General features: G+C 31.4%; 2 protein-coding genes across 2 annotated transcripts; one reads left to right on the top strand and one right to left on the bottom strand.

Annotated features, from left to right (window-relative positions):
• Positions 1-1,466: 1,466 nt before the first annotated feature.
• On the top strand, positions 1,467-2,244 carry LOC114162283 (uncharacterized). The gene has a single exon (XM_028046112.2). It carries the CDS (start codon positions 1,569-1,571, stop codon positions 2,100-2,102), a length of 534 nt encoding a protein of 177 aa, XP_027901913.1. The 5' UTR covers positions 1,467-1,568; the 3' UTR covers positions 2,103-2,244.
• A 7,299-nt stretch (positions 2,245-9,543) lies between these two features.
• Positions 9,544-12,855, bottom strand: LOC114162391 (plant intracellular Ras-group-related LRR protein 6-like). Its single transcript, XM_028046260.2, has 3 exons — positions 12,595-12,855; positions 11,984-12,153; positions 9,544-10,449 (listed from the first exon to the last, which is right to left on the bottom strand). Exons 1-3 carry the CDS (start codon positions 12,802-12,804, stop codon positions 9,771-9,773), a joined length of 1,059 nt encoding a protein of 352 aa, XP_027902061.1. The 5' UTR covers positions 12,805-12,855; the 3' UTR covers positions 9,544-9,770.
• Between the last annotated feature and the right edge of the window lie 469 nt (positions 12,856-13,324).

The raw sequence follows: 13,324 nt of genomic DNA, 5'->3' as shown, positions 1-13,324 counted from the left end.
AATAAAAAAATTATAATTTTAATACTGAAATTTTAAATCTATTAATTTTGTTTGAATTCAACCAGATAATTGAACTCATATAACGGGTGTTTATGATAAAAGAAAAGTTAAGATGAAATTATCTATAAATGAACTACTAAAAATTTTATATTTACAACGAAAAAACAAAGAGCAAAAGGTTATTTTCAAGAATAGATGTATAATAACATTAACTTTTTTAATAAATATTTATTAAAGATAAAATAATTGTTCAATTATCTTAATCATTAACGAAATTTAAACAAAATTAACATAATTAACAAAATTTACTGATATTATAAATTTTTTTATTGTACTAAATATGAAGTTACTATGGCTTTTTGCATTTCGATCAAGAGTACAAATTTTTGAATTTTGACTAAGAATTTGTTTAGTGTCAAGTGAAGTTAATATTTGCAAAGTGAATTGTAAGGAGTTATTCTTCTTTTTCAACGATTGGATGTCATAAAGAATTATGAAGAGGGAAAAAGTTATCGAATTTAGATTTTTTGTTGTATTTTTTGGTATTGTGTTTTTTTACAGTATATTTATAATATATTATAATATATTGATTACCGTTAATTTTAATATTTTAAAATTTATTAAAAAAAATTTAAAATGTCAATGTAAATATTTAGCAGAGGATATCACAGAAAACCAATAAAAAATATGGACTAAAAATTATCTTAGAGTACCAATTTTACTTTAGGATTTTTCATTTTCTTTCTTACGTGTAAGCATTCTTATTTATTTTGTACAATTGTATGCATTTATTATCTCTTCATGATAAATCACAAGGCTTACAAAAAAAATTCTTTGTTTATTTTATGAATACTATTATTTTGGTAATAAGAAGTGTTAAACTTATATTACGAATACAAAACTTTAGTCTTATTTAATTAACTATTTGCTTTATCTTTAATTTGAATTGTTATTGTAAAAAAATTATTTGTCAATCAGTTAAAAATAATTATTGTAGAAGCAAAAATATTATATATATATATATATATTATATCAGAAGTTGTAATTAAATAATATTATAATATGTAAATACACAGAGTATTTTTTCTATTGTTATAGATATTTTAAAATGTAGTTAAGTGTTTTATCAATAGTTCGAGAGTGAAATATCAAGTGTCTACCCACATATAACGTTGAAAAACTAATATTTAAAATTAAGGAATTCTAAATAAGTATAATTCGTCAGAATATTAATTTAAAATTCAAAGAAGCATACAATTTAAGCGATAATTTTGATAGTCAAACAAAATAATAAATTTAAAAATAAAATATTCTAATATTTCTTAGTTTTGAGAAAACTAAATTTGTGATTTACATTTGTATATGTAATAATTAATTTAAAATAAAGAACTAAATGAAAAGGAAAATCCACGTAAGCTTCTCAAATCTCGTTTTCTCTTCTTTCAACTCTAATTTTGAAACTAACCAACCAATCACACACACCGTGTGACTCACTCACCCTTTCTTACAGTTTCACACACAACAAAACTAACTCACTGCTCTTCTCAGTTGAAAACCCGACCCGCAAAATGCGAGCCAAATCGGAGCCCGCGGCCCAGCCTCCCTCCTCCTCCGCCTCCGGTGGCGCTTCCTCCGGCGCGTCGCTGGATCCGATCTTCCACCTCCTCCGCGTGCTCCCCTTCAGCTTCCTCCGCCCCCCGCGGCTCCGCCTCAAGCTCCCCTCCCTGACCCTCCCCTCTCCCAACGCCGTCTTCGCCCTCCTCCTCCTCACCTACTTTATGGTCGTCTCCGGCATCGTGTACGACATCATCGTGGAACCTCCCGGCATCGGCTCTACGCAGGACCCCTACACCGGCTCTGTGCGCCCCGTCGTCTTCATGTCCGGCCGCGTCAACGGGCAGTACATCATAGAAGGCCTCTCCTCCGGCTTCATGTTCGTGCTCGGCGGCATCGGCATCATTCTCCTTGATCTCGCGCTCGATCGCAACCGCGCGAAGTCCGTCAAGGTCTCCTACGCCTCCGCCGGCGTCTCCTCCGTCGTCCTCGCCTACGTTATGAGTATGCTATTCATCCGCATTAAGATCCCCGCCTATCTCAGATGAACTCGTGCGCTTTAAGTCATTTGTAGTTTCACTTTTGATGAGGTTTCGTTTTCGCGGTTTCTAGGGTTGATGAAAGTACATTGGATATAGTAATTGGATCTGATTTGGTGTTATTTATATGGAATGTACTTTTTGGAGTAAATTTTTTGTGTCGCAGCTGAGTTTTCTTGTTTATTTGACGTGCTCTCTGAATGTGATTTGTGGTTGTAGTTCGGATCGTGATTAGTGTTAATTGTGGATTGCAGCATGTTTGTTAAGGGGGCAATCGTGTTTGGTGAACTGCCTCGTTCTTATACACTTAAACATCACTCAGTGTTTGGATGTTTTCTTCATTATTACTATGAGAGACTGTTAGGTTAGGGATTGCAGACAATTCTAGGAGAAGAAAACTTGACATTGAAAATGGAAGTAGCGATTCCATTATGGATTGGGTGATTGTGTTGTGTGTGTGAGCTTTATGTTTACTTTTTCTTGTTTAGTTGTGGTTGTGGGATGATCTTGTTCTTCCTCTTGTTGATATGGTATGTGTATCCCTCTGTTTTTTGTGTTTGTTTCCTCTGTTTTGTGATTGAGTGTCCTGCATTCCTCTAGCTCCAATTACTTAGAACAATAGTGGCTTGTGTTGTTGACCGCTACAAACCCACATAGGCCTCCCTTGTACCAAGTAAAAATTCCCTTCGCCCCTTTCTCTGTAACACTATGCTAGGATCCAGGTACTTCAGACAGCAATTTATGTCTTTGTTGTTTTTTGAACTTTAGACTTGTTTAGATGAACTTCTCTATAAACACTTTTAGAAGAAGAAAAATTAAATAAGTTTCTCTAAGAACTAAAACTAGTTTATAACAAGTTAAAAATCGTCATTTAGTGAAACTAATATGAGAAAACTTTTACAAATTAATTTATGCACAAGATGATTTAACTTAAGAAAAAGCTTATTTTAATTCTTTTGTTCTTTTCTTCATCTAGAATATTTATATAGAAGCTTATTCGACCATACCTTTTATAATAATCTTTCTTTCCTTATATATGTCTTAGGATATCTGCAGGAGCAGAAAATTACTTGATTATTGCTCACCCCTGCTGTTTATAATAGAAGGCGAAAATCTCCTCTTTAATACCCAGTTGATATTCCAAAGAACTTGCAATGGAATTCTTAGAGTGGAAGATTACTTTCTTTTTTAGTTTCACTTTCATATGATCTAGGCGAATCTATCAGTTATTGCAGTTCTTTCCTCATTACCAAAAGCCTTAACTCAAGTGGCACCAAGTTCTTTCTCACTAAGGCTTATTTGGCTTCACTTTTGCCTTCAATCCTAGTTCTCATACCAAGCCTTAGATCCCATTGGTAACCCTGAAACCAAAAGTTTAAAAATTGTCCACGCAAAAGGATTTTTGGTCTTGATTAGCTTTGCTCTTTTCTTCCCTCGTTGTCTTTCTCCATCCTCTACGTTGCACTTTCTTACATGACAGATTCCGTTGGCTATGGAACTGATTTTCCTCTAATTTACTTTCTTCCACCTTGCATCCCGCATGGTCCAGCATAGATAGTGGCAAACAAGGGTACTAGTGAGTCTTGTGGGTAATGTCTTCTCAGTATATAGAAAATGATGACTGTGATAGAAGTTGTGATTGAAACAAATATTAAATTCGTGTATATGCAGTCTTTCAGCCTTTGGAGGAAGATTTAAGTTACAAATTCATTATGACCTGGGAAGATCAAGTCTATAGCGGTAAGGTTTGTGATCAATTAGCTTTTTTCATTATAATAACAAATAAATGTTATATTAGCAGCCAATAAACCATGTGAACTTTACCAATTCGAGGATTCCTCGCAATCAGTAATTCAATTGTTCTTCACCCGGAGATATATATCTGTTTTTTTTCAGTGTATTATGTTCTACTATTCCTAAGTTTGGCTTGCTTGCATTTTGTAGTTTTTTTGTAGATACTATTTTTTTTACAGTTCTAAACCTAGTGACTGTGTGATCTCTGTTGTATACTCTTGCTTTATAATGTTTGATATATGGTACTCGAAGATCACAATTAAGGGACCTTGGTGGCATTATGTTTTCAGTGCTAAAGATTTGTTTGCTCCATTAGTAGTCATTTCTCTTTGAGATTTGTTCGTTGATAGGTACGAATCATTAGTGCTGAAGATTGTTATAGAAAGTTGTAGAACTTAACGGATGCTCTATTTTTTTTAGTGCTGGTTTACAATGTTCTTTAAGACTTCAAAAGTTAAAGAATAATAATAATAGATTAGGCCTTGTTTGTAGATAATTGTAAAATACAATTACTTAAATTTTTTTGTTCTATCTGTTAGAAATTAATCTCACTTGCACTACTGATAGTTTTAGCAACAACTACGTTGAATCACACTGACTCAACTTCTTTCATATAAGATATGTAGTCCACTCTTTTTTGTCATGAAATATTATAATATTATTGTTTCTATTCAAAGGAGCTACCTTTTTTTTTTCTTCATAAAACATGATGGTGGTTTTGTTTTCAACATTTTTTTTACCATACGTCCTTCGTATTATCTTTGAAAGAAAGTTATTCAAAGTTCATAAGATGAAATATTTCACTTACTTCATAAGAACAATTTTTTCAAATGAATCTAACAAATTTACAAAATCTTTTTTAAAATAAATACTTCATGATTTTTCAATTGCTCGACATGCGAAAAGTTTTTTTAATCTTTAAAATACCTCTCCTTTTATTATATCTTTAATTATATATTTTCTTTTCTTTTATTTTGTTCAATGGTGTATCACATTAAAAAATAATTTTTATTTTTGTTTTTATGTTGTAGAATAGTACTTTTTGGTAATTTTTTCTGTAATTATTATTATTTTCTAAATCTTTTTCATTAGTATAATTTTATCATCACAATTATTTTATATTTCATAAAAGAAATTTAAATATTCAAAATAATTTTAATCTTATTATATCCTTACTTATATATTTGATTTCTTTTGTTTTTTTTATTTTAATGGTATATCAAACTATTTCTAAAACATATATTTGATGATTTTTATATATTTGATTTCTTTTGTTTTTTTTTATTTTAATGGTATATCAAACTATTTTTAAAACATATATTTGATAATTTTTATTTTGTAGAATAGTATTTTTTATGATCTTTTATATAACTATTTTTATCTTCTAACTTTTTTTTCATAAGTGTCATTTTATTACCATAATTGATTAAATATGTATCATTTACTATAATATAATAATTAATATCATTGTGAATCTTATTTATCAATATCCAAAATAGATTGAATTTAAAAGATGAAATACTTATATTAAATTTAGATTGTTATTAATTTAATTTTTGTTAATTTAACTTTTGTTCATTGTGTATTTATAATCTTTATTAATGTATATAAAAAAAGAAATTTCATTACAATTTTGAAAATGAAAGCATGAAGACATTTAAATTATTTTTAAACTTTATTTATTTAATAATTTTTTTAAAATAATTTTTAACCTTAACAAGTTTGTTTCTAAATTTGTACAGTGAATAAATAATTTAATTGGCATGAAATTTTATTTATATATAATTGTATTATTGTACAAAATTTTATATAATTATTTCACTTTTATTCCACTCTTATTCGTACTATAATTTGAAATTTATATAATTATAATGTTTTCTTAAATATTTGTTATTGAAGATAGGAGAATACGAATTTTTAAGATTGAATATTTAAGATTAAATATTTGATAATATATTATTTTTAATGATTTTTACTTTTAAAATAAAAATAAGGTTTAATTATGCCTTTGGTTCCCATTTTGGAGTCAAAATTTCAAAATGGTATCCAAATTCTTAAAAGTCTCAAAATTGTTCCCTTTTTTGTTGAAACGTCTCACGTTTGCCCTTTCCGTTAAGTCAAGGTTGACGCCGTTAGAGGGAGTGTCACGTGTCAGTTCCTCGATTTTTTGAATTTTTTATTTTTTTATTTTTAATTTTATTTTTGAATTTTTTTAAAAAATCAAAAAATTGCCACGTGTCAAGCTGTCATCGTGCCACGTGGCAGTGTCAGAGTGATGTGGCAGTATTACGCCACATGTCATTTCCTTAGTCTCAATTTGGTCCCTTTATTTTAATTTGTCTCAATTTAGTCTCAATTTTTGTAAAAATTAGCAATTTTGTCCCTCTCCAAATTGAAATCAAATTTAATTTCTATATAAATGTACACAAATATTTCCATCAAAATTGATATTTCAAGTAAATATTTTTAACCAAATTAAGTTCATTTAATTAATATTTTACATTGAACTTTATTTAAAATGGTTTAAAAGTTGTTAATAGAAAATAATGTTAATAGAAAAAAATTCATAAATTAACTAGTTCATGTAACAATAAAACACATATAAATTTAAAATTTGAAAATAATTTTAAGTAAAGTTGAATGTGAAACATAATTTTAAATAAACTTAGCTATGTTAAAAATATATAATAAAAATAACAATTTGAATAAAAATATCAAATTTAATAAAAGTATTTGTATAACATTTATATAAAATTAATTTTTGTTTCAATTTGAAAGGGACAAAATTGTCAATTTTTACAAAAATTGGGACTAAATTGACAAATTAAAATAAAGGGACCAAATTGAGACTAAGAAAATGACACCTGGCATAATACTGACACGTGTCACTGTCACTGCCACGTGGCACGATGACAGCTTGACACGTGACAATTTTTTGATTTTTTAAAAAAAATTCAAAAAAAAATTAAAAAAAAATCAAAAAATATAGGAACTGACACGTGGCACTCCCTTTAACGACGTTAACCTTGACTTAACGGAAAGGGCAAACGTGAGACGTTTCAACAAAAAAGGAGACCATTTTGAGACTTTTAAGAATTTGGGTACCATTTTGAGATTTTGACTCCAAAACGAGGACAAAAAGCATAATTAAACCTTAAAATAATTAATTAATATTAAAATCACAAAAACTGATACAGACATAGAAACATGTATATTCGTTACCCGTAATAAAGAGATAAAACTTTTATACCATATTAACAAAAATAAAGATAAATTTTTTAACGAAACTCGTCTTTTTTTACCATCCCTGAAAATGATCACTACACATGTTATTTTTAGTATTTTAGTACTTTCAACTTTATTTTGTAAATTTTTATGTTATATAATGATTAATATTTGAACAATAAGACAATCTACTTATTTAAAGAAGGGAAATGATATTTGAACATGTTTTTTGAATTTAAATTTGACATGGCTGATGTGGCATGACTTTTTTTATTCAAACATAAACTTTTTTTAATGAAAGAAAACTGTTGCAAGTGCGGGAGTTAAATTTTTTTTTTCCCAAAAACCAAAGGACATAGAGACAGAGAGAAAAGGCACAGTGATGAATGTTAGTGTTAGAGAAGCAAAGAGAGAAAAAGAGAGAGAGAGAGAGAGAGAGAGGGACATAGAGACAGAGAGAAAAGGCACAGTGATGAATGTTAGTGTTAGAGAAGCAAAGAGAGAAAAAGAGAGAGAGAGAGAGAAGCAAAGAAGTAGTGTTTACCGGAGAACGCATCGACCATTAAAAGTCATCCATGGCGAGACTTCCACCAGTTTTGGGTTTCAAGTGAAAGGTGTGTTTGGAAGTGTTTGCACAGCGAATCAAAGAAGCATCGATTGTATAGTGTTTGGAAGAGTTTGCATAGTGAACCAAAAAATTCAAGATAACTCCCCACCTAATTGTTTTTGAGTCCCCACTTCTTACCCATTTCTGATTTAAATTTTTTTTGTCAGAATTTCGTGCCCAACATTGTATACCCATAATGGAATGTGATGGTGATGGAAATACAGACATACTATGTTAAGGTTGTTGTGTGAGGAAATGTAACTAGCAATGATGATTGATTTCTTTAAAATTGGGTGCCTAAGTCCAAAATACTCATGACAACTCCCTATTAAAGAGTTCTTTACTCCCCACGAACCAATAATATCCATATTATCGCATTTCTACATAGGTTTACCGTATTCATAATCCAATGGCGAATTATGTATTGATTGAAGGAATTGTCTAGCATTCGAACGTGACTTTGTGGTGCGCATAACTTTGTAATTGGTTTCAAGTCTTGGGTCTGTGAACCGAAAAATTCAAGATAACGCCCCACCTAATTGTTTTTGAGTCCCCACTTTTGACCCATTTCTGATTTAAATTTTTTTTGTCACAATTATGTGCCCAACATTGTATACCCATCATGGAATGTGATGGTGATGGAAATACAGACACACTACGTTAAGGTTGTTGTGTGAGGAAATGTAATTAGCGATGAAGATTGATTTCTTTAAAATTGGGTGTCGAAGACCAAAATACTCATGACAACTCCCCGTTAAAGAGTTCTTGACTCCCCACGAACCAATAATATCCATATTATCGCATTTCTATATAGGTTCACCGTATTCAAAATCCAATGGCGAATTATGTATTGATGGAAGAAATTATCTAGCATTCGAATGTGACTTTGATCACTTTGTGGTGCGCATAACTTTGTCATTGGTTTGAAGTCTTGGGTCTATGAACAAAAAATTTCAACATAACTCCCCACCTAATTATTTTTGAGCCCCACTTTTGACCCCTTTTTGATTTAATTTTTCATGAAAACTCCCCATAAGTAGTATTGTACTCACCACTTACCAATAATATCCATAATTTTTGCATTACCATATAGGTTCACCGTCAACATAACCCAACCGCGAATTATGTTTTCATGGAAAAATATTTGTAACATCATAAAGTGATTGGGTATGTAACAATCGAAAAATATTTGAAATTTCCATTGCTTAAAAAAACTGTGTCTGTGAACCAAAATATCCAACAGAACTCTACACTTAATTTTTTTGCACTCCCCACTTATGAACCTAATTATGAGTTTATTATGTATGAAAAAAATCGCGACCAACATTGAAACCCAAAACTGGTGAAAGTCTCGTCGTGGATAACTTTTAGTGACCGATGTGTTCTCCCGCAAGCACTACTTCTTTACTTCTCTCTGCCTTTTCTCTTTTTCTCTCTCTGCGTTGTTTCTTTGCTTCTCTAACACTAACACTCATCATTGTGCCTTTTCTCTCGCTGTGTCTTTTGGATTTTGGGAAAAAAAAAATTTAACTCCTACACGTGCAACAGTTTTCTTTCATTAAAAAAAAAGTTAATGTTTGAATAAAAAAAGTCATGCAACATCAGCCATGTAAAATTTAAGTTAAAAAAAATGTTCAAATATCATTTCCTTTTAAAGAACAACCATTCTGTGAAACAAGTATATTATCTTCAGAGCAAACTTGATTTTCAAAGATTCACAAACGAAAAAACCCTCCATCATCTTGTACTCAATCATACCATCCACCTATTATTCTATACACGTAGATACAACCTAACTCACAATTCTCACTTTGATCCTTGGAATTCAGCACAGAGAACCAAACCATTCAACAAAAGAGAAATCGTACAATCTTTAACAGCTTCATGCAGCATATAATTGAGATTTTTCAACTCCATGCAAACAAAAAAAACAAAAACTTAATTATACGAAGAACGTGAAAATTAGTAAGATTATATGAACACAGGAGATCTTAGTTCATGAAGTGATTAATTTCTCTCCAAATGACGGTGATTTACAAAAGTGTATATCTTCAGCCGAAGGAATGGCGGGGCGAAGAGAAGAAGCGAAGAGGTGAAAGCATTCCCATGAAGCCTGGCGAAGCAAGACCATTGATTTTCTGGTGCTTAAGCATGTTGTAACCCTCATGCTCTGGTCTTTTCCCACCTCTCACTTGCTTGTTGAAGGTTCCACACTTCACCATCTTCATCATCCACCACCTTTTCTTCGCTGGGCGCTCACCACTCGAGTTCATCTTATGCTGCATGAACTCCATCACCACGTGCAGACCCTGCTCCACCACCTCCATCGAGGGACAAACCAGAGGGTTCCCTTCAACGCTCAGCTTCTTCAGGTTCTTCAGGCACCCAATGGATTCAGGCAAGGTCTTGATCTTGTTGTAGCTCACGTCAAGTTCAACCAGGGACAAGAGGAGCCCTATGGAATAAGGGAGGGTTTCCAAGTACTGGAAGTTCTGGCTCACGTTCAGTGTCTCAAGGTTGATGAGGTTCTCAAGATCCTCCGGAAGTGACCTTAGGCAATTCAACCGTGCATCCAGAACCTTCAGTGATGTTAGGTGTGAGGTGGAGCTAGGAAGAAAAACCAGCTTGTTGGAATTCACTGAGAGCTTCTTCAGGTTTATCAGCTCGAACCCTATTGTGTCTGGTAACTTGCTCAGCTTGTTGAAGTTCGCATTCAGTTCTTCCAATGCTCTGATGAATCACCATCAACATGAACAATGATACATAAAGTTGTAATATATGAACTAGTTGAAGATCGATGAAAGATCATGCAGAATCATGCATGATTTCCCTCGTTTTCATTTCTTCAATAACTAATGATACATAAAATTGTTCTTTTGATGTTTCAAACTAGATTGATTTTTTTTTAAAGTACTAATAATATCAGTGTAGGGTTAATACTGAACAGAAGACAATATTAAAAAAATCTAGTAGAAAATCTGTACTTTGTTATTTTGTTTCTTGCACTCTTCTAATCAGGTGATAATTTTGATTAGCAAGGAATTAAAATATTGAATTTTTTATGTTAACTAAAAGCTTAATAATGCATGGCATGTTGAATTAGGATGTAAAATGATTGAAGAATTAGAATAATTAAATGGAGATTATTGTTGTGGTTAAACATAGTCCACGTCATTTGACTTATAATAATATAGATTTTTTATTATTGGTGTGGCTTTGACAATGCAAAAGGTTGAGGTTGATCATTAATTATAATTGGCCAAGAGTCATATATTCAAACTCTTTCTTTACAACATTTAATTAATTGATTCCTTGCCACAATTAATTTCAATCAAATTAACGTAGAGCCATATTTCAAATTTGTATTAATTAGTCAAGTGCTATTACCTTTGATTTTGACTTGTACAAACCAAAATATAACAGCAATCACGGAGAATAATCTATTAAAAAAAAATGAAGTGTTCGTTTTTTCAAACTGTAACCCTTGATTTGTGACGGCAACCAGTTTTCCAAATTATTTAACTCATTTTTTCTTCATAAGAAAAGTATATGGGTTGCTATCATGAGTTACATAATTTGTTTTCGTACAAAAAATTAAATACGTACGAAAATCTATTAGACTATTAATTATTAAGCTTTCGAATATGAACATGGTGAAGGTTTTTGCAGACTTTCGTACACAGGATTTGATGCCGCCGAAAGAAAAATAAAAAACGGAAATGTTCTGTCCACAATTTTTTTTTTATGATGATAACGTAGACCAGAGGAAGAAACTTTGATATATTTATAATTCAGGTAAAAAATGTCGTTTTATAAAATATTTCTAAATAAATCATCAGTTTTTAATTTTTGTAAAAAATAAAATTTTCATGGTGATGTTATTCTTATTTATTTATTTACTTATGTAAAATTTTATAATTTTCTATCTGATTTGACTCTTCCCTTGTCTTATATATCTCTCTTAATTACTAGAAAAAATAGGTAGGAGTGTGAAACTATAATTTCTCTTTCACATAAGGCTGACAAGAAAAAGTGTATTAATTCTTCTACCATTTACACCACAATTTGATTTACTTTGTTCAATTCCAAAGTTCCTTAATTTCGTATAGGACAAGTGATTTAAATGGAGCAGATACACATAATTAATGAAGATATTTTAACAGATATAGTTTTATAGAAAACTTTATATCCATATATATGGAGATTTCTCAGAACTTGACGATTTAATCACATCATAAATAAATTGCAGTTGAAAAAAACAAACCTGCAATTCTCAATGGTTTTGGGGAGGGATTCGATGAAGTTGCCTGAGACATTTAAAACCTTAAGCTTAGAGAGACAACCAATGGAATTAGGAAGAGACTTAAGCTGGTTGGACCGAACATCCAACACCTCCATGTTTAGCAGTCTCGCAGTTAAGGATTCAGGAATGTCCTGTCACAACAAAAATATCTTTTTTATGTATAATATTTAATAAGAGAGGATAAACTATATTAACTCTAACTCAATTCGCTTTAATTCATATACTAATAACCATAGAATGCAAAAAAAGAAGAACACGATTTCATGTCTGTTCTTATTCTGTATTAAACCAGCCATTAATGTTCATTTTTATGGTAGAAAGGAAAAAGACAGAGTTATATTTGGATGCACATGCACTTGTCCATTTCTGAACTCACTTCGTTATCTTCTTTCTTTTCTGTGCAAGTTGATACATATAAGAATATTATACTATCATACAATCATTTTTGTGTGTGAACTAAAATTAATCAGAAACGAGTCTCTTAAGTTAGACCTTATGAACAGACAGAAACATCATATGAGTTGTTTTGAAAAGGTGGAAAAAGATGAGTGTTGGAAGGTATGAAAAGGTACCTGGAGATTGTTATTAGATAAGTCCAACTTGCAAATGGTGGCCAAATCAAGAGCAGGTTTGGGAAGAGAGTCCAAAGACATGCCACTGAGATCCATGACTTGAAGCCTCTCTTTCTCCATGCCTTTGTTTCTCTCCCTCTTCCTCATGGAATCCATCTTCATGGTCATAGGTTGATGATTATGAAGCTGTTGCAGATGGTGAATGTTCATAGCTGCAAATCTAGAAAAGAGAGAGTTTGAAGAAATTGGAAAGGGTGAGAGAGAAGAGGGTTATTATATATAATGCAGAGATTGAAGAGATTAAGAAGGAAAAGACGTACGGAATAGGATGAGATGTTGATTGAAGAGTGACGTGGAATTGAAGTACAAGAGCCGTAGGGTCAAATGTTGCTAACATGGCCACGTTCTCTCCTTCATTACCATTTACCACTACTAGAGATGACAAATAAATCCCTCTCCGTGGGTATTGTCCGAACCCGTCCCGTTTTGACGGGGAATTCCCGTATTGACTGGGTATGGGTATGGCTATGGGGAATTCCCGACTTTTTCAGTTGGGTATGGGGATGGGTATGGGGATGTACATATACCTGCCATAATACCCGTCCCCGCCATATCTCCATTCTCGTTTAAATTATTAAAATATTCACAATTAATCAAGTAACTCCTATATATATATATATATATATATATATATATATATATATATATATATATATATATATATATATAT

Source organism: Vigna unguiculata, chromosome 9 (assembly GCF_037176805.1).
Source record: "Vigna unguiculata cultivar grain cowpea cultivar isolate G323 ecotype 2 chromosome 9, ASM3717680v1, whole genome shotgun sequence".
Lineage (NCBI taxonomy): Eukaryota > Viridiplantae > Streptophyta > Magnoliopsida > Fabales > Fabaceae > Vigna > Vigna unguiculata.
The sequence above is the reverse complement of the archived record's forward strand: the minus strand, read 5'-3'. Positions and strand labels throughout refer to the sequence as shown.

Coding starts and splice junctions, on each gene's coding strand:
- LOC114162283 (XM_028046112.2), top strand. CDS start 1,569: ATGCGAGCCAAATCGGAGCCCGCGGCCCAGCCTCCCTCCTCCTCCGCC.
- LOC114162391 (XM_028046260.2), bottom strand. CDS start 12,804: ATGAACATTCACCATCTGCAACAGCTTCATAATCATCAACCTATGACC. Junction 12,154..12,594: donor TATCTAATAACAATCTCCAG/GTACCTTTTCAT, acceptor TTGTTGTGACAG/GACATTCCTGAATCCTTAAC. Junction 10,450..11,983: donor AAAACCATTGAGAATTGCAG/GTTTGTTTTTTT, acceptor GTGATTCATCAG/AGCATTGGAAGAACTGAATG.